This window comes from Helicoverpa armigera, chromosome 1, assembly GCF_030705265.1.
Source record: "Helicoverpa armigera isolate CAAS_96S chromosome 1, ASM3070526v1, whole genome shotgun sequence".
Taxonomy (NCBI): domain Eukaryota; kingdom Metazoa; phylum Arthropoda; class Insecta; order Lepidoptera; family Noctuidae; genus Helicoverpa; species Helicoverpa armigera.
Window position 1 is genome coordinate 13356000 of NC_087120.1, and position 22910 is coordinate 13378909.

Genomic DNA, 22910 nt, shown 5'->3' on the forward strand with positions numbered 1-22910 from the left:
ATACAAAAGATCCTATGATCCCAAATACGCTATCTGGAAATAATACAGCGAGTGTCGTTCACAATCACATTAAATCCTATGCCTATATACTTTATGATATTCTATGGTGAACATGTTTCACGTGTAAAGCAGAGATAAAGTTAGGAGTATCGAATGTTTTGACCAGTTGACAGCTGTCAGTTTTCAAGGGAGAATTTCAGCTGTTTGTAATGACTGACTTCTATATGGTGTTCTAATTTTCGCACATTTTTATTCTATTTATTTTGTTTGAAAAATGCATTTTTTTTTATTTTTACGTATTTTTCTGTTAATCGACATATATTAACCAGTATATTAACGAATTTCATTTAATGTGATTGTGAACGACACACCCGATATAACACAGTATGCTGACCAGTGCTTGTGACGTCTCTAATCTGACGCTATGTAGTTCTTTCTACGTAATATGATTTATTTGTTGCAGCGAATTTGTTGTTATATTGTAGCAATTTTGCGAATTTAAATGATTGGCAAAATAAATGTTATGTGTTGCGAGTTGTTTGAGTACCCTTGCGAATATTTTCTTTAATATTAACATATATTTTATATGATTTGTGAATATATTGTCGGATCAGTGCTTTCATATTGGCTCATTTTCCTCTTGAGTTTTCCGAGAGCGTTTTGTAAGGGCGGAAAATCCTCCAGTGTTACAGCGACGATAAAGATACGGTGAAGTTCCTATTGTAGATTATTGTCAGACACACGATCACTATAGTATTATATAAATGTCTCCTTTACAATTAGATCTAACCCTTCAGGTTATTATTGTGAGTTACCTGTCAATCAGCTTCCATGAATCCGAAAACCTTGTGTTAATTATAAGCCTAGTCATTTTAGCCATATATCTCGTAACTAAATCTATAAATCAATACACTCCTTGGTCTAGAGATTTTACAAGTTCGTCTAAACTTTATTCTATAGTTTTTATTCTAGCTTTTGAAACAACTAAACTGCTACTGATATTGTAATTGAAAGGAGACTATTCAATTACTTTAATCATAACATTAAGCCTGGATGCATAATTCATTGCAGTTTTTTGTATTGTATTGTATTGTAACAGCCTTTTTATCGTCCCACTGCTGGGCACAGGCCTCCTCTCACACAGAGAAGGATTGAGCAATAATCACCACGCTTGCTCAATGCGGGTTGGTGATTTCAGACTTTATAGTCCAGGTTTCCTCAAGATGTTTTCCTTCACCTTTTTATCAGCCATTGGTGTCTAAGATATACTTAGAAAGTACATACAAACTTAGAAAAGTTGCATTGCAGTTTTAATTTTTGTTAATGTTTTGTGTCATTATTATTATCCCTTAAATGAGGCTGTGCTGAATTCTATTTGTGTGGATTTATAAGGATATTTTTAGAATATAGTTCTAGAATATAAGTTACCAACAGGAATACTGCTTTCTTGAGGCCGTTGCATCTTTTAGTATGTCACCTCACCTACATAACGCTCGTCCTATGGCAATTATATGGCAAAAGCAAAAAAACTAAATCCATGGCGTCATTTAATATTTCTATTGTCATATAAAATTTACATATGTCGAAACTCGTGGCATAGTGGGCAAAGAACCAACCTCTCAAGCATGAGGGCACGGGTTCGATTCTAGGTCGGGCAAGAACCAATTCAACTTTTCTAAGTTTGTATGTACTTTCAAAGTATATCTTATAGACACCAATGTCTGTGTTTCGGATGGCACGTTAAACTGTAGGTCCCGGACGTCATCGAACATGCTTGGCAGTCGTTACGGGTAGTCAGAAGCCATTAGGTCTGACACCAGTCTAACCAAGGGGTATTGGGTTGCCGGGATAATTAGGTTGAGGAAGTCAGACAGGGCAGTCGCTCCTTGTAAAACACTGGTACTCCGCTATATCCGGTTATACTGGAAGCCGACCCTAACATAGTTGGAAAAAAAGGCTCTGAGGATGATGATATCGAACTTATGTTATATAACATGAAGTTTAGTTATGCATAAAAGTTTGTGTGTTAGTGTCTAGACAACATGGATTTTCATGGACCCCTGAAACAGGCAAAAATGCTTACACCTTTTACACTCAAATAAAATTTCCTTTATAATATTGTAATAGCCTACCATCGCGGGCAAGAATTGATTCAGCGCCCTCTTGCGGGCAGTAGCGCCCCTGTCGAGTTTCCGCGAGCTATGGTCTAGAAAAGGAATGGCAAACGGTTTATTGACGAACTTGCTTTTCTAAGTTTTTAGCGACTTTAGAAATCATCAAATGACCCCTCCCGCTGTGGGTTAGCAGCGGTGAGGGAGTGTCAGACTCTTACTGACTAAAAACCGTCGAGTCCCGTCGTGGGCCTTTTATGTTCCAGGGCCGCGGTATCTCTTTCCAACAACCCGCAGCCCCGGCAGGCCCTGGCCGTACTGGGCCCCGCTGGGGTTGCTGACCTCTCTAGCAAATAGTCTTCATAATAAAATAATAATAATAACTGGCCGTTTAAAATAAAACTGTTAAAATGCTGTTTCATTAAAATGTGGACGTAGGAAGCAACAAACAAACAACTATTATTATTTTACACTATTACCTACAATAAATTAAATGCCAAATAATGGTACCCAAATTATTTCCCTGCGTGCCGCCGCGGTCATGCGTGCCATTGGTTCGCCATACCTACATATTCGCCACTCTATTAGAATAATATAAAACTAATTTATAAATACATTTGCGCTCAGCAATTGTAATACTTATGAGCATTTGCGAATCTGGTATTATTGTGATTGCAGATTATTATTGTATTGCTCGAATATTAATATCATTGTTTAATTTGTAGTCTTCTGATAATAATTTAACAAATCTAACAGAATCTGAAATTGCAGGCTGTCTCTAAAACTTGAGCCCCCATCTCCGGTGGGCAGTTGCGCTGGCTCCAAAGAGTCGGTCAAAGAGGTGATAGTTCCTGGAGGCTCGAGTACTGCCAACACATCGCCTTCTCACAAAATCGGCTCCGGGTCCCTTCGTCTCCAAGGATCCTGTCACCAAGGAAAGTTCATACCAACGCATCGGAAGTGCCGGTCCCTCGGCTCCAAGTACGTTATTTCTTTTACTCCACAATCATTTTGTGTCTAATACTTTATATTTCAAATTAACACTCATGCTACTTCGTAGACCTGTTTTAACTTTGATGTGCTGAAAAATTAATTTGTGTTTTTTAATGGTTTTGTGGAATACGTTATATTCGGTATTGGTACAGCAATGTTTTCGTATTACGTTTTATGTGTAAAGCTTTTTGTGTTATACTTATAACAATGTTCGAACACATTACGGAATAATATTACCCAAGAAGCTGCCAGCTAATATTATCCTGAATCTGTGAGTACAACTATCCTACGCAACACAGTAGGAACTTTAGGATAGTGATTCTATTGGGCTTATACTTAAGAAAAGAATTGTCCAATAAGTACATGCATATGTGTGTAGTGCCCAAGACTGGTAAATGTAACATATTGGTTAAGTCCATGACCTAAAAATGCTACGTATGATGGCCTAGATGGAAAATTAATTAATTACGATCATACAAAGGAAACCAGAAAGCTTTATGAATTCTGCTTTTAAGCAGCTTATTGACTCAATGTACACAGTGCAGTGGATTCATTCAACTATATGCGGTTTTTAATCTGTGATCCCTGCTTTCGCGGTTGCAGACAAGGATAAACATCCATGATTGTACTTCTTTCTAATTCAATTATAGGCATTTTTTACTAGCTGTTTCTGGCAGTTTTACCTGCGTCCCGAGGACCTTCTTCGCGTACCCGGATTAAAGATAAACTATGCCGCCCGGGGATAGAGTAGCTTAAAAAGAATTTTTGAAACAAGCAAAAATATCATTTTTAAATGTTAACTTTAAATATGCCTGTAGCTTAACAATTTTGTATTACTAACTACAAAACTTTTATTTTAATTGCAACGCAGTCAATCAGGTTATTAGCATATTCAGCCCTGATTTGTCAAATGTATGTAAATGTAGTCGATGTTCTGAATAATTATTCTATGCGTAGTCAAACCATTCAGCCGATCCGTACATGGTGAATTTTATGGGTTTTATGTAGTTGTAGAACCCATCAAAATGATATGGCTTACCGTGAATCCATACCACACTACCTATTTGCTAATTAAATGAATGGTTTCTGCTTAGCGATGACAACAAGTGGCGAGAACTGTAATTATCATAAACTTTTGTGCACACTTTTTGCCAGTATTCTTTGCTTTTTTAGGGTTTCGAACCCAAAGGGTAAAACGGGATCCTATTGTTTTCACTCCTCTGTCCATCCGTCCGTCCGTCCGTCTGTCACTAAGCTGTATCTCATGAACCGTGATAGTTGGAATTTTCACAGATGATGAAACTAGAATAAAATAAATATTTTGGGGGACTCTCATACAACAAACGTGAATTTTTTGCTCCCTTACGGAACGCTTCGTGCGCGATTCCGACTCGCACTTGGCCGGTTTTTTAAATGTTGATCTAAAAAAAGTAAGTCTAACTATTCGTTCGTTATGCCGTTACTAATATTTCATATTATAAACAAACAAAGTGATTCCATTACATTCTATGTATCTCTAATCGGATTCTGGTCGGCCCAATCAAATCAGATAATGGCCTGGACGGATTTATTGTCCGTCGACATATCATGACCTAGTATTGAAATTACAATTAGCGGACTTGCAATTAGCGATTGTGTCCTAATCACTTAGCCGGTATTGAGCCGGTATCATAAACCCGTATTATACTGGTCTAGTGTATTGCAGGCATTTACTAAGAAATGTACCTATATTATTTCTTAAACGCATAAAATTGCATTTGTAGTTTAGGTTGCCAAGAAATACTCCTCTCTGTAAGTGAGACTCCGTCTAGCTTCTTCGTAGATCATCATTAAAGCTTCTGTAACTATCATCATCATGTCAGCCAATGATCTTCCACTGCTAAACGTAGGCCTCCCCCAAATAACGCCAACGGTCCCGATCATAAATAGGTGTTTAACGGCTGCATTACGCTCTATTATTCTCGCGTACGGGACATTTTGTTAATTAATTCAGCTTCTGAAAGCATTCGTTTTAAACATTTACTAATATGATATTGGAATTTTACATAATTACTAAGACAAGTACACATTTCACAGGATATACAGGTTTAAGCTTTAGACTCAACATTGCTAAAATGTAAATTGAATTGACGAAAATATGGAACCAAAATTCTGAAAAATACAACCTTCAAAAACCTTGTCCTGGTAGTCGGTACAACCGTTTGCAGGAAAATACTGGTGTAAATAAAGTTTATTAATTGTCTGTCCATTGTTAGGCCTCCGAGGTTTGTTCAAACTGTTCTCGACCTACATCTACAATTAATTTTTGCGCATTCGGTAGATCGTGAATAGCATTGAATGAGAGCGCATTGAAAAACAAAAGAGAAAACGCTGGCCTCAATTAAAACGGGGCTGGAGCAGGACGAAAAAAACCCGATGAAGTGAGGGTCAGACTCGTTATGAAGGGTTCCGTACAATTTACAATATTCCTCGTTGGCCTCGTAGTCTCATAGCGTGATTGCTGTTCTCGTGGCCTCGCGTCGGGCTGATGTAGCTATGTGGGTTTTAGGAACTACCACAAGCCCGGAGTCTGGATATTGATGATTAATACACCCGTGCATCGGAGAGCACTTAAATGTCTTTACTGCGCCTGATCTTTCTCCGTTCGTGTCGGGATCGATACTGGATTGAACTACGTAGTAACTATTTAGTAATCTGTGATTGAACTATGAGAGTGCACCTGATTGAACTATGAGTGTTTGCGTAAATGCTTGTGCAATATAATATGTCCTGCGTAGCTGATCTCCTTAAATGAGAACAGCTGCCGTGACCGACAATAGGCCTCGACCGCCATTATTATTGTTCCATACTATCTATAAAACGGACGCAAAATCACGTTTGTATGGGAGCCGTCTGTAATATTGGGTATTTTATTCTAGTTTTCGATATTTGTTATTACCCCAGAAATATCACCTGTAAAAATTTCAAATGTTACGGTTTCATGATAAACATGCTTGCCGAACAGCGAAATGTTAGTTTTTGGGTTTTATCCTTTTGGTACGGTATCCTAAAAATCTTATATGAAAATACGTCAGTGCATTCGTACGAAGCTAGGCATGTCCTATTCATATTGCTTTAAAAATATGAAATTCCTTTCACTGCGGATGGGGCTGTATTATGAAGGAAAGCTGAAATATAATTTAGAACTTAATTTTTTGCCAATAAAGTGGCCATGCCTCGCTATATAATGCATTTCAATTTTCTTCTGAATTAAAACTTAGAACTTGAAAATAAATGCATTCAAATCTCATACCGAATTCTTGTATGTATAGGAACAAGACAACACATATCCAAGTAATTACTATCTATCTACGCCACTAGCCGATTACAGGACTTCGATTAGCGTTACAATTTTCGTAATAATATTTGATCGCCTGTCCAATATCATGCATGTATACACCGCGTACACGGTACCATCATACACGAATCCGCATCAAATCGAATCACACTCCAATCAAACGATATCAGAAATGAAATTGCGACGTACAGTCAACTTCAGGTCAGTGGTAACAGTTTTATAGGAAAATCGTACTTATTACTATTGAGTTAAGGTGCATGACAGTTACCACTGACGTGCGGTCTACCGTACATGAACGTTCGTACAATTATATTCAACTTTAACATTTGAACGGCAATAATGATGATGGCTGATTTATTTGCTACTAGCTTTCCGCCCGCGGCTTCGCCCGCGTGGAATTCGGTTATATTGCGGTATAAATCACAACTATAAGAAAACTTATCAAATGACCCCTCCCGCTGTGGGTTAGCAGCGGTGAGGGAGTGTCAGACTCTTACTGACTAAAATCGTCGTGTTCCGTCCTAGGCCTTTTATATACCAGGGCCGCGGTATCTCTTTCAAACAACCCGCAGCCCCGGCTGGCCCTGGCCTTACTGGGCCCCACTGATTTCAAAACACCTTAATGCTACTGCTCCACCTGCGTCTTAACGCGTTAAATTTTGGCATTACGCAGATGTGGCCAACGTTTTAATGGCAATTTATACAAATGGCATTATGAATAGCATTAAACGTTAAGCGATAACTCGGGTGTCGGTTTTTTGGACACATCAAAGGGTTTTAGTGCGTAGCTTAGAGCGTTATGTGATGTTGGCTACATTAGTGCCATCTCATTGCACGCATGTAAGGACGAGTGTAGATACTTTGTTTAAGTTGTAACTGCATTTTACGAGCACGATAATGGAATGGTCAAATGAGAAAGCTTTAGTTTTTAGAATTATTTTGTGTGTCTGAGTTTAACCTCTTTAATGTGTGTTAACGCGTTACTTCATGAGGGATTAACTCTTTGCGTAAGTGTAGCCAACACGTATTTTTAATGCAATAAGTAACGTATAGTTGGCCATTGACATTAACGTTAACGCTAACGCAGGTGGAGCAGGAGCATAAGACTAATTCGCGGCGAACCTTAACACCGCGATACAGAAAAGCAGAACGCCATCTATCGAGCTATCGGGAAGCTCGCGATTGAACAATGAGCTACAGGTTAAGGCGCGAGGTATCATTGCACTTCTTACGTATCTTAAAAAAAAACAACGTCACCACGTTTTAAAAAGCTATCATTCCACTTCTTACGTATTTTAAAAACACATCGTTACCACGTTTTAAAAACACCCAGCGCCATATATCGCATACCTCAAGAACTAAATAACTTAACTAATACTTATACCAATTAGTAATTCGTTGAATTATAGTTATTTCAGGATAAGTAGATGTAAAAAAAAACAGTTAAGACGATAAAACAAATTGTACGTCATCCCTCGGGAATTCCTCATTTTCGAGGATTCATTATCGTATCATTTAGCTTCTAAATTTATATGTTTATATTCGTTTGCAATATATTACCTTGTTTTAAACGACACACAGCGCCATCTACAATCCATCCATCAAGCAAACAATATTTTTGTTTTCCCTCGGGAATATCTATTTTTTTCGGGATAAAAAGTACCCTATTATTTAATCCTGACTTCTAACTTTACGTCTGCAAAATTTCAAAGCAATCGGTTCGGTAGTTACGGCGTGAAAGCGGAACAAACAAACAAACAAACAAACTCACTTTCCGATTTATAATATTAGTAAGGATAACCTCTACACATCACTTCAAACTAATGAATTGCCTTTGCATATCACCGTTGACCAAAGCTTTTAACATCACTCGAAAATGTTCAGTATAAATCATTTTACAGTTTCCAACTTGAATAAATAACCTGCTTGTAGTTTCATATTTATTGAAGGAAAATATTGCGTGTTTCTTTCGTCGACTGTTTGTTTAATTTGTATTTTAATGATGGCTTTTATTACAGTACCATACCGAAATATAATGTGTATTTTTATGAAATTAATTAATTTTTCAGTACGCAAAAAACATTTCGTTTTTGAATATTTATCACAATGCCGAGTGCGAGGCGAGTCAATGTTGTTAAAATGCATAATCTTAAGCCTGCTGTATGACCTATTTTGTACATTTTTCACTCAGTAATTTCAACATTTTCAATTAATGTTAATATAACTTTAGGACTTCCGTCAGAAATGTTTATTTTATAGTTGAAGTCTATTTGATTTCAGCCGAGTTGTGATTTCTAGAGGTAAATCTCAATGTCGCTCGCTCTCGGCAATCTGATTCTATTTCCTCCCTCATTTCCTACTCATCTTTGATTTAGAAATGTTTTCAAGAAACCCGGAACACACTGGCACAAAATTATTTAATGAAAAATTGATGTGGCGATCTGAAATAACCTTGAGACATAATCATGTTTTGTTTGGAATTAAATTATAATTAATTATGTAAAGTGTATTTTTCCTCTTGCGATTGGGACCTAGGTTTCGTAGTGCGAGCTTGCCAAGAAATTTTCACAAGGTCAATTTTGGTATCGGGTGAGTCTTTTCCTAGTTATGGACACGAAGGCTTGCGTTGTAATGTTATGTAGACGACCAGTGTATATGATATGTATATTTTTAAAATGATTGTAGAAATAAAAAGTGATTTTAAAGCATGTTTTCATTTCGTACTATCTTGTGTTTGCCTGGCACAAAGGTCGAAATTTTAGGATGAAAAATAAGTACGTGGTGACCGCGGCTCGACGAACTTTGTAGCTTTCAAAAATGAAAAATTTAAAATATAAAATAGTCCCACTTGTTATTGTGTGCTAGTTGTACGTCTATGGTCCGCGAACAATTAACAATCCAGAGACCAGAAGTCTGTCAAAAATGGGAATTTAAGAGTAAAATATTACCAAACACAGCATTACTACCTAAAAGTTCTCCACCGCTCACGATAAACGAAGACGTGGTTATCAGGAGTTTGTTATATATATTTCAGTTCGCAATGTTTGAAAACCTAGTTCTTTACAAGTACCTACTTTTTCAGATTTTTTTAGCATCCTATGCAAACCATAAATAAGATGGATTGATAAAAAATATACTTCTCTAAGTAATCTCGAAATAGCTGCCATTGCATTTCCGTCTGCGTGCGGAATTTAAGCAGCATGTTTCTTGTACAAATATTTGATTGAGCGACTCTTAAAATATGATGTTACGTTTAAAACGCCAGAAATGTAATTACAGTTTTCAACGTACACATTTGCTTAAAATTGAAATCATATTCGTATTAATGCGGACATTTCACAAATTAATTATGAAGTATTTATTGAATTAAGAATGTTGACATTCAAAATATTTGGTGGATTAACGAGTGCGATTGAAAATCAATTTGCTTGGTAACGCTCACGGTCTATTTAATGCTGCTAGGCATACGTATCAGATTATCTACGAGGAATTAGCTTACGGGTAGATCGAGTGTAATTTATGTGCCTCATCCATATTGGACATGGGATACATGGAACCAGCTAGGTATCGGATGGCCGCGGCAGGACATAGAAGCCTAGATTAATGCATTCCGACTATTCATCGTTACGACCTGCCTCTCATCGGCTGAACTAACTAACACAATTTGTCACCATGGAAACTGTTCTCAAATGTACACTGACTGAAATTCGATCAAGCACTATATCTAACCTAAGCAATACATTTTAAGCATTATTCAAATTCTATTTATTTTTCTAAGGCATTGTGTTTGCTAATGTTATATTTGCATTATATATTAAACAATAAAAAAAAAATCAGGTGTCCGAATTTTTCGACTTTCTGTATCTATGTCTATGAGCGATTGTTCCCAAATATGTTTTTGACCTCCAAAAATTATCATCATCCAAAAGCTCAATTGTTTATCAAGACTAGTTTTCTAGTGATTCAGCTAGTGATTCAGCTCCCCTAGGCTATTGTAAGCTTTAGCTGTTAAGTAAGCATAATAACTACTATCTAGAAAAATATTTTACATTCGACTACGTAATTTCGGTCTTTGTGTCTAAGCATTTTATTTAGAAGGCATCTTGGAAAATAATTTCCCTACTTACTACATGGTTTACCGAATGGATGAAATGTATACCTACGTGTAATCAAAGCATAACTCTATATAAATACCGGTCTCAGTTCATGGAAAAGAGAATTCGCTAAATCCACCACAAACTTCAAAGTGCCTTCTCTTTATAAAAAAGATAGATAAAGAGTTTATACGCTTTCTAGGAATATGGATATACGCACTTCTATAAAAGTGCAGTATTAAAAATGTTATATAACTTAAATACACATCAGTAAGTAGTTGTAAACAGCTAGATAAACTTGATAAACTCTTTGATATAAAGTAAATTACTTGGAATAAAAATACTGGCCGCTAATGAATAGGTTCTATGTGTAAATATAAAAGTATAAAAACTTTATGTGTAGCGAATGTGAAATTCTACGAAAACGTTCATGAGTTCACAGGTCGTGCACGCACTTAGCTACAATTAGCTTCACTCAATTACAATCAAGTTGACCTACCGAAGATATATAAGTAATATAAAAACATAAAATACAACTAAAATAGCGTTTTTTTATGTCAAACCAATGTAAAACATTTTAATGCCCGTTGAGGACATCGTAACGAGCACTTTAAATATCTAGTCGCATTTATTTATTCCTGCATTTTGTTCAAGTTGACAGCACTGTTATTTGAACGACTAGTTTACACTTCAGTAAATACACGAGCATTTATTTTAAAACTGCAAAGTGAATAAAACCTGCATTTTCATTTTCATTGCCGCTTAAAGTAAAAGTGGCAATACAGAGTACTCTCAGCGCTGCAAATCAAATATTTTCATACTCAAACAATTTGTTTGCGTACTGTAAGTATTTACTGATTTTACGCTAAAAGTTTCGTTACGTTATGTCCTCAAACCGATTTCCTCGATGACTTTTTTAGTAAATTACTTTAAAGATGATTATGTCTATTGGACGCCGGCGAATTACGTAATTATTTTAGCTTGCATGTCATTGCTATGTTTTTGTACTTAACATTTCCATTTCCACTTCTAGTTCAATGTTAATCTGTGTTGTGTTTGTGTTAACTGAGCTCTGTTAGTGCTTTCTGTCCACTTTTCTTCCTCTCTACACTTTGTAGTTGTAATTCTGTGTACTTGAATAACTCTTGAATTTATTCAGCTTGTCTACTCTGGATTCCGTCTCTTAAAGCTTTGAAATTATAAAGTATGCTGCTATGAAAAGAAGCTATCTGAATTTGCAAAATAAACTGTTTAGATTGCGCTACTATTTACACAGTTAAAAAAAAATACTGCTGGTTCTTGCATAAAAAACACCTCAAAATGCATATGAGGATTGATATAAGCAATACAGATCCAATCTCCATCTTTTTAGGTCATTTCACACCTGACCAAAATACGTCATTCAAAGCGAAATGGAACTTTTGTTCTTTAATACTTAGTAAAACAAAATGGTCTCATGTCAGTTGTGGTCTGACCCTAAGGCACTTGACAGATGCCCGTGTGACCGCAATAAAGTCAGCTTCGCACAAAGTTTTTGATATATGTTTGTTGTCCAACGTCAAATGCATCGGATATCTTACTTTTCTCTTTGTGAAGCTTTTGCGCTTGCGGAAATCGACTTGTCAAATCTTTAAAAGAAACGTCCCTGACAAACTCAGCTCCTCTATTCTCTCTTTAATTTACTTTTCAAGTTGCAACCCTTTGTGTGTTTGACCAGATAATAACGTTTCATATCCAGACTACTTATGTGGCTTTATTGCGCATAAAGTGAAATAAAAATTTTATGTACGTGGCCCAGTTTGTTCTTTGAAAACAAAGCTGAAACTAATTTGCATTAAAATTATTTTCCTAAATCGTAAACATTCAAACAGTTATGCAGCATGTAGCACTAATTTAATTATATTAATTACATTGAAACTGTTATTTATGAACTTTCGGATTCTGCATATAAGAAGCATTACTATCTACACTTATCATGATAGTAAAATCTACTGAAGTTAACTGTATAACCCTTACTTCCAATATTTATGTGACTGCTTGCATTATGAGCATGTTAAAATTTACCGTTACCTTTCAGCATATTTGGAAAAAGTCATACGGACGATAAAATGGAGAATAAGACGCCTGCAGGATCTGTAAATTTGCTAGACGACACTCTACTTGAATCTCCCAGTTCCGTCTCAGGCGGAAAGATGTCTCAGTCACTGCCGCACAGGTAATAAGTTTTATTCAGCGTAAATGTTCCTGTTTATTTTAAAAGTGAAAAATAAGCACAATCGACTTTCTCTCTTGGTCTCTTTAACTGTGAATTTCTATAACCGACCTATCTGTCGATGTTAGACACGTTTATGATGGAGATAATGTAAAAATGCAATCTCTTATCGCGATAAACGGATAGATCGGTAATTGAAAACCAACTTTAGTTGTGTATTTAATATGTGAACCTGTTGTGCTATAAACAACATTCATATTTCGCGTATTTTGAAACGTGTTGTTACAAAAAATGAAAAATACACACGTATTCTTTTCTCCCGAACCTTCAAAAAACATTCTGAAATTGGTGGACGGACAAGTTTGTTTTGTTTTCATTTTGCGTACTATTTATTTGTTTTACGTCCGAAACTCATCCGGTGCTCTCAAAAAATATTAAAACCCAAATATTATGATAGCACCCTTTTAGAAATGCAATACTGCTTTTAGCGTTGTAGTTTTCACGAAATAGTTCAAATATCGCGAACTAGGAAATATATGTAAACTTTTGTTTTAGCGATATAAAGGCGGATGTTATTCAATGTGACTTCCAAGGCTTCGTGAGAAGAAAGACGATTTTAAAAGATGGAAGGAAGATATCTTTATCATCTTGGCAGAGGTACTGGTTACAGCTGTCGGGGAACATCCTCATTTTTTACGCTTCCAAATCATTTAAAGGGTAAGTCATAGTTTTAGTTATTTTAACATTTTTTTTTTATTAGCATGGACAATAGGGCCCAATTTCAATTTTACTTACGATAATTCCTGCTCACAACTATGATTTCATTTTATTATAAGCCAGTAGCTTCCATCCTGTGATCTATTTCACGCACCTGTATAAAAAGTTGTAAAATAGCATAATTATATCCTTTACCGATGAATAAGCTGCATAGGACAGATATTTTCATTTTCAAATCGGTTGAACAGTAGATTAGCGCGTTCATGCATACAAAATCTTCAGCTTTGTAATACGTAAGAATTTATCATGTTGATATTTATTAATGTTACCATTTTCTTGATTCTCATATGTAAATATAATCTGCATATTACATTAATTAGAATTTGCTTCCACTCAGTTCCGCTTAAGCGGTCTTGTATACACAGCTAATTTCGTCGAATTATAATTTACAAGCGCCCCTAACTTTGGCACGATTTAGTTTCTATTCTATGAAATATATTACGGTATGTTTCCCTGCAAACATTTCAAAAGGTATTATACGCAATTGAAATGTTCAGTTCGCTATAATGTTCTATTGTTATGAATTTTCCTACTGAATTCAGGAGTAGCCGTTTTCGACGTAAGTGTACTCGAAGCCGCAATGTTTTGGTACTGACCTAAAAACGTTTCAATAAGGTTTTATTCAAGGATTTTGGAAATCATCATCTTGGTCGGCTTACAATCTAATCGGATCTGAGTACCAGTGCTTTGCATGGAGCTACTGCCAATCTGACCTCTTATACCCAGTTACTCAGTCAATCAAATATACAGCGTGATATTTTAAATACGCAAAACTTCAGACAGTCCAATCGATTTTTAATTTGATTGACCACATTCCGAGAGAAAAGAAGGAATTAGAAATGTTTTTGAGGTTTTATGAGTTTAAAACTAAAGTTCTACTGGTAACTCTGATATTATCTTGCGTCTGTGAAGACGCGACGCTTTTCGACGAATTGGTTCGTTTTGGTGTTTAATTGATTGAAGACTCATTGTTCTGATCAAACTATTTTCAGGTTTTGCTTATTTAACGTTACACGTTTCATATCGGAAATAATGATCATCCAAATCCATGCATATATCTTCAATACGAAATATTATCCTGTACTGATGTAAAAACAAAATGTTCTTTAAACTATTGTCAACAGGACAAGCCGCAGTGATTTCCGCGAAGAGAAATGCAAGGTGCTGTGTTTAGTCGGATGGTTCGCCAAGCTAGCGGACGGGGACAGTGCCGATGCCTTCCAACTGGTCAACCATCACACTGGCACGCTGTACAAGTTCAAGTGAGTTAGCATTTTTTTTTAAACTTGATTAAAAAAATTACTTTCACTTCAGAATGTTCAAATCTTGGTACTATGTGTTTCCCATGGTTTGTGAGTGTTTCTAGCGAGCTTCATCGCGCTTTTCAATTAATGGGCTGTCGGTCAGTTTCCGAAGTTAGAGCGTTTAAGCAACCAAACGTTACTTTGCTTGTTATCCTCTTCAGCTTAATTAGTTCAGCTCGTGAATGAATGAATTTCTTTTGTTTCTTTCTTTCCTACTTTAATAACAGGTCGGCGAAGAGAGTCTTTGCTTGATGATTACTGACTCGTCTTTCAATTTGTGGCACTATTTGTCGCCTTACGTGATTCTGTTACTGACTGAAAGCTGACAAAAAAGGCTGTTGTTCCGTTCAAAACGGACATCATCATCCTCCGAGCCTTTTCCCAACTATGTTGGGGTCGGCTTCCAGTCTAACCGGATTCAGCTGAGTACCAGTGCTTTATAAGAAGCGACTGCCTATCTGACCTCCTCAACCCAGTAACCCGGGCAACCCGATACCCCTTGGTTAGACTGGTGTCAGACTTACTGGCTTCTGACTACCCGTAACGACTGCCAAGGATGTTCAATGACAGCCGGGACCTACAGTTTAACGTGCCATCCGAAACACAGTCATTGGTGTCTAAGATATACTTAGAAAGTACATACAAACTTAGAAAACTTGCATTGGTACTTGCCTGACCTGGAATCGAACCCGCGCCCTCATACTCGAGAGGTTGGTTCTTTGCCCACTAGGCCACCACGACTTTTTCTTTTTTTCAAAACGGACATGTAACATATAAAACTATTATGCTTTCTTACAGTGATAGGATAATCTTTAGAAACCTAAAACTTCAATAACCTTTTACCTGACACCTATTTCGTAGTAGTTAAGATCCATTCAGAAGTTTATCTTCTTAACCAATCTTACACAAGACCGAATAACTAATTAACGTAATTTAGATATTGCAATTACGTAACAGATACTATGATATTGTATTAATCTTGCAGTAGCACGCGCCACAGCTTCGCTCGTATATGTATACTTGACCCACTTTACATTAGTTGGGTAGTTTACCACCTAAATATTTGGTTGACGCAAATGCATACGTTGTTTGAGTTCTGGTGTTACCTTGTACACCTTCCGAATGTGTATTTGAATTTTGAAACTGTTTTAGTATGTAATAGGATTTGAAATTTTGGTGCTGAAATTGTTTTAGATTTAATTAATGTGTACTTTATGATTTAACCAAGGACTTCCTTGGCCGTTCTTCTCGTTAGGAAGCTACCTTTGGAATGGGCAACTGGTATCAACCTTATTTATATTTCTGACATTCATAAGAGCGTATGAAGGTCTAAAAGAAATAAAAGACTTTGAATAACAAGTACATTTTGTTTTAGGGCCGCCTCAGAAACAGCAGCGAAGATGTGGGTGAGAGTAATAGAAGATCTGACAACTAAAATGGTAAAACCATTGCCTGCCAATCTCATGTCTTTCGAATAAGCAGTGTAATCACCAATGTTTGGTCATTGTACTCACCATCACTTTATTCAAGTATCGTATTATATTACTACGTAAGTAACGCCTTTTTTGAACAAAATATACTTTAAGCTTATAATTATGTGTGGCGTAATTAAGAGTTATCGTTAATGATTTTTGTACTCATCCGAATATGACACCATTATTGTACTTGATAGGATTGTTGCTTGTCAGTCTAAGAGTTCCGTATGTCCAACATATGTCCGTCCGGATAGTGCTCACAGTATCTGACGTGTGATCTTATTGTGACTGATTGATTAGTCCCAGCCTGAAAGCCGAAGTGGGAGGCAATAGGCCGCAATTAGCGTGAAAGCCGACCGCTTGTGTTCAGTCCATGTGATGCTCGTGAACACCAACTACGAAAACTAAGTACCGATCGGAGCATTGCAATTGCTCCGAACATTTACCGATTAACGAACGGAACTTTACAGAGACGTGGTGTAAACGCTTTTCGCGGTACTTATTTATACCGATTCTGTGTGAAAACATTATTATACAAAGCTTCCAATATTTACTATGCAAGTGCGTAGTTCATTCTGCCTTAGAGACGTAATCGTACAAACCTAGTGTTGCTTTTTTGTATAAACATTTATATTTTAGGCGTACAGAATATTGTAAAAATAGATAAAGTTTTATTTGGCAGCCAAATTGATTTTAATTTTTTGGTTCCAATCAGAATATGCAAATATTACGTATTTACAATTTTAACTAATATGGAACACGTTTAGTAAATAAACATATCATATAGATTATGATACACTATTTTTTTTATATAACTTACACCATTTGTTTGTTTGGTACATTTGGTTTATTAACGAACAAAAAATATTGCTGTTTTAGGTAGCTAGATGGCTTTTCGTTCATTTTGTAGAAAAATGAAAATTATTTTATTAAGACTGTCCTACGATACTAACACCATTTTTTGAAAATATATAAGTTTTACTCCGTACATAAAATACTCTAGAAGCGATAAGTTATTTTACGAAGAAGTTTTTATAAAACATGGAAGATTAGTGTGATATTGCTTGAGGCTTTTTACTTGCCAATGAGCATCCCTTTACCAAATTATCTGATATTCTTGCCAGAGCACTCTGCGCTATGGGGCATGGCAGTATGCCTACCAGCTCAGTCGTATCGATAACAAGAGGAATTCGGTTAAATAGTAACAAAAATAAATAGTGTTTCCGAAAAATACGTCACGAAAATGTAGCGGAAATGTACGTTTCTAGCGTCTTGTAGAAAATCTTGCGACTAAATTATCGGACATTATCATTTGATGTCCTTTATTACAGCAGTAATCTAGACAGGTATAAAAAAAAAAAAATTACAAAAAATCACAAAATTATCAAAGAATATAAGGAAAAACCATCTTTATATCGAATGTGTGAACGTTATTGGCAGTTGTATGTCCGTTTAATTTCTCTCGTTTTGGTGCTCTCCATGCCGTTCTTTGTACTTTTATTCAGTACAAGCGCTCAATTATACATTTTCGTACACACGTCGTCCAATTAGTCGAAATAATTTTGAAAACGACGCTCTGAAATTCAGAAACTTTATAACGAGCATGTACCCAAGGAAATTGCATACAAAAGAATATCTGTCGTGAACATTTTCCTAGCGTTCTTACTGAAATATGAAGAGCATGACGTTGTTACAACTTCGTAATTCGCGTCCTCAGTTTTCAGTGAGCAAATACAGCTTTGCAAGCTTTTGGCGTCTCAAACATTTTCAATATTAAGATCTCGCTTTTGTCACTGAAGAAACAAAATATGCTCACTAATTCGTGTTGCTCAAATATAATTATCGCATCGACCGCGTCGCTCTTACTCGAATATAAAGAGATTTCCAACAGGAGTTGGTCGGACTAGAGGTAGTCCACTGTGAAATTATCATGCACGATAATATTATTGAATATTGCTAACGTCATATAAACGCGTTCTTACTAAAATAATTTTAGCTTGGTGCTATAAAGTAGAGATTAGTTTGTAACGAACTATAGCCGAATATAGACGATGTTGTTTAAGTACATTTGATGAATAATATCACTTATATTATTACATAAATATTCTAATATGAATGTGCATATTTTATTGACATGTTAAAAATACGCTTTCAGTGTATAGAATTCACTTATGCACATAGTTACGTACAATGTTAATATAAATAAACAATAGCGAACAAATTAAATATTTTATTACGACATATAACCGAATAAATAGAACGTAATATAGTTATATAAATATTGTGCCATTTTTATCGAATACTAACTATTTCCCGCGGTTCACACGCGTCGAGATCACTTCGCGCACTCGAATCAAATGTTACACAACCTATCAATCGATAAAATTGTTTTAAAATGTTAGCGCGAAGGGAAATAGGGATTCTGTTTTATATAAATACGACAAAACTGATAGATCTGTTGAAACACAACTTCATCGTACTTAGTTTGCCACACATTACACAAATCTGAGTTTATATGACCTATTCCGGTCTATAAAACTTGAGAGTTCATATCGAAATTATATTCTAACTTTTATATTGCACTTGTATGTTTGCCTTATTTACACGGAAGGAGGTTTCATATGTTGTTAGGTATATCATGATTGTATAATATCTTGTATTGCTTCATTCATTATCTTCTAAGTCATAGGTTTTGTGATCAGAGTGGCTTTTTAAGAGTGGTCACAAGAGTGCTGTAGGTTCGTAAATGATGTGAATAGTGGCGAATTTGTATTGCTAAAATATCACTGTTGATGTAAGTCACTGGGTAAGAAATCGACCTAATTTTTAATACCAGATTGTTAGAATTTCGCAAGGGAGTCGAAGGATATATCTAGGATCGGAAAAATTGTAATGTAGGAAGATAGTCAATGTTTGTTATTGAGCGTTATGAGTCCCGTTTATTTCTTCTTTAAACTGCTTGCGTAAGAATACGGTCCTTAAAAGCTTCTTAAGCGATGGAAATTAACGATTTATTTCTGGGATATATTCACCGATATTTTTCCATAGGTGAACGGTTTTGTATCAAACAATGCGATTGGCTAAAATGCTAGAAATTGGATTTGTATGTGATATTCGCGGTATATCGTTAAGCTGTATTCGCGTTAAGCTTGTATACGGTTTCGCTTTTATATACCTACTACAATTTGGACAATACACATAAAACCCTACACGTATAAAACAACGTTTTAGTAAAGAAACTAAGACCCAAGTTCACTTACAATATAAACGTCGTTTTTCTTAAAACGATTGTTGAAGATGTTTCAAAACGTATGGAGCCCCGGGCCACTCTTTGTACACCATTGTACAAGATAGGGAAAAATATTCAATACAGTTTTCAATGATCCCGTTAATTTAATTTGCCTTTGTTTGGCTGTAAAACACAAAAATATACTCTCGAAATTGCAACACACAAGAAAAAACCAACATGGCGGTAAGGTGGATACTATACGTTGGCAGTTCGACGTAAGCTGTCATCATGGTGATTGATTAATGACATTTGAAAAATTTATTTGACTTAATTGTCAAACCGATGATATACTATATTTTTTTACAAGTGTATCTAAATTATCGAGACGCCATACTGAAAGTCAATAAAAATAATTGATAAATAACAAGAAAAGTACGCATTTTAGCAATTTATCTGTATTTTTCCCGAATTCCTTATATTTTTCTGGATTTCTTGAGGTACTGTACACGTAGTGGACCGGATTTGAAACATCTCCATTGAAAATTGAACGTGAAAATTCTTAGTAAGCAGTCGCTTTAAGAAAACGGACGTTTATGTTGTCAGTGAACTTGGGCCTTAATAAACATGCGCTGTTAAAATTAAATAATTAATCTGTTTATTTGTGTTTGCAGATTTTTTTTTAGTTGTACCAATTTATTTCGACAGTTTATTTTTATATTGTTTCCACAATACTCTTAACTAGACTCATTAAAGAATTTCGTTTAAAATCGTTTAAGAATATTATTATTGTGATACATGATTTAGAAGAAACTTCTTACAATTATTTCTATCTAAATTCTTCATTATTCTGGCAAATATACAGTTCCTATTTGATTGTTCTAAATCGTGAATTATTCGAAGTACAGTCATGAATTTTGTTTTATTTTCATTATTCTTATTTTATTATCATCTGTAAAATATTTTTTTTTTACGCTTTACGATTTAGGACTCTGGCCTACCGAAACCTAGTCATGAACATTAGCATCTGAAATAACTGTATACAAATAACTACTAATTACAAAATCCTAAATATATTATTAACACGCTTTAGTTTGTTTAGATAACTCAGTCACATTTCGAGATATTTTTTTTCTCACAATAGCCTTATTATTTGAGTCGTGTTTTCATAAAATTCAAAAGCAATAAATAAGCAATAATACTAAATATAGCATTGGTGATAAGCATTAGTGTAAAATAATATAAGTAAATAAAATAGAAGTCTAGGTTTCCATTGATCTGCTCCTGATGTGGATGTAACCAATTTCGTTTTCAACACACATACTACACACTCCTCACACACACACGCCAGTTCGCCGATCACAAAGCATAGATTCTGCGTATCACCCAACCCATTAATTGAGCGTACATTTCTAAATACATTTGTACATTTGTAAATTACTGTTCAATTCATCGGCCAATAAATAGTTCAATTAAGCAGATCAAAGCCTAGTCAATAAATATCAATGATAGCCTGATGCAGCAGTTGTAAATCCTATACCTATAAAATTATGAACACACGAATCAAATAAATGAATTCAGTCGAATCTCGAACGTATTTTATGTAACCGATGCTAATGGATTTAGTTTGCGCTTAAAATGTAAAAATTTTAAGCTTTTCACTTGTATACCATTACAATTAAATAAGGTTTTTAATCCACAGTAATATTTACTTTGTAGTCTGAAAAAATATCTCATTAATATTAGTGGAGTCATGCATAAACATAGAGACGTGAACAAATGATACTCTGCTGGAAAATATATCTTTTTAGGCGAGGAAAATGGTGACAGTTAAACACACTTCGCAATTAAATTAGTTAAAAGTTTCAAAATAAATGAATAGGACTTTGTCTATAATTTTTTGGCGCTAAAAAATCTTAGCCTTATATTACAAGTTTTATTTTGAAAGATGTTTCGCGTCGCGCGAAAAGTCCTCGTCTGAAACACAACTCTATGTTTTTATCTAAAGTCACATAATAACCGCTCCTAATAAGTTTACATTTCCATAGACATCATAGAATCACTTACGTCAAACTTAGTTCTAAAGAGGATTTAAACATCGCGAAGTTTGTTGATTGTCTGTGTAAGTAGTTCGCTCTGGTTCCATCATCTGTAAGTAGGTCGCCGTCTCCCTGTATATGTAGCGCGTTGGCGCCTGCATCAGATATATATGCCGCGTTGCAACGTGCACTGACCCGGAACAAGGTGCATCCTACCTATAAACGCGGTACCAATCAATTTCACTATACTCCATAAAATATATAAATGGGTCGTATTCAAAAAAACTGTAAGTAAGTAACAGATATGAAACAGATAGGAAATTATATTATTGTAACAGAAAGTAACAGAGATGAATTATTAGGGCCAGTATATAACGACATTATGCTGAAACAAATACATAGTCTGTTTTTCAGAGCAATAGCCAGTAGCTATTCTCTATAAAGAATAACTCTGTGGGTCGTTTCAATATATCTACTTACTTTTTTTTAATATGACCCAAATCTAAAGTTATATATTCGTTTTAAATTCCATGCATTCGCACTCGGCAAAGCAAGAATCGACCGTTGACTATCCTTCGAATATTAACGCAAGCACAATGATTTTCGTTTTTTTTTCATTATATTACCAAAGCTACGTAAATCTATCTTTTTATATTGTAGTTTAAGTATACTTAGTTATAGTGAGGCTATGATATTTGACTGATACTGAAAATGTTATACCATTTTTCTCTGTCATACTGTATTTTATAACGAGTGTGTAATATGAAGACGGTAGAGCAGGTAAACATGTATCTACCTTCTTTATAATTAAAGCGTGATTGTTTTATGTGCTGATGTTATCTGATTATATGTTGCTTAAGTTGCACTATATTCATTATTTTAAAATATTCATAATTGTTATCCTATAATTATACTACAATCTCTTATACTACTTTTGATTTTTCAACTCGAGGATCGAATATCATTGTATTTAAGCTTTGTACGACATTATTCTTAAGTGTATTTAATAGCACTTGTGTGCTCTTGTGTTCAATAAAAAAATCCAACTTAATTCTTATTTTGTTCTTTATTTTCTTTCCACTTCAATCTATTTTTGGTCTCTACCTATATGTACTCTTGTTAAATATTACCTACTTATATTAATAACTTCTTTCCAAAGATAAAGCTTTCATGATGAAGTTTCCACAATAATACCTTCAGTACATTTAATAAAGCAAACAGGAGATTTTAATTAAAATTGAATAGCGGTCGTTCTCTACGAAAGGGAGATGTGAGCGCGAAGACGCATGCGCGGCGCACAGCTAGAGTTTGGGCGCCATTTTTATATCTAATGTTTGTATAC

At 35.2% G+C, this 22910-nt stretch overlaps 1 protein-coding gene across 3 annotated transcripts in view; it reads left to right on the forward strand.

Annotated features, from left to right (window-relative positions):
- LOC110374241 (ras-specific guanine nucleotide-releasing factor RalGPS2) overlaps positions 1-22625 on the forward strand; it is a 29570-nt gene extending 6945 nt beyond the window's left edge. For 2 of the 3 annotated variants that reach the window (XM_049839636.2, XM_049839641.2), the window contains 6 exons: positions 2883-3092; positions 8977-9030; positions 12613-12750; positions 13303-13464; positions 14649-14786; positions 16204-22625. In XM_049839636.2, coding sequence (XP_049695593.2) covers positions 2883-3092; positions 8977-9030; positions 12613-12750; positions 13303-13464; positions 14649-14786; positions 16204-16306 — 805 coding nt within the window. In that variant the 3' untranslated portion in view covers positions 16307-22625. The remainder of the gene's footprint in view (positions 1-2882; positions 3093-8976; positions 9031-12612; positions 12751-13302; positions 13465-14648; positions 14787-16203) is intronic. The other variant, XM_021331867.3, reaches the window with a different exon arrangement.
- Positions 22626-22910: the final 285 nt, after the last annotated feature.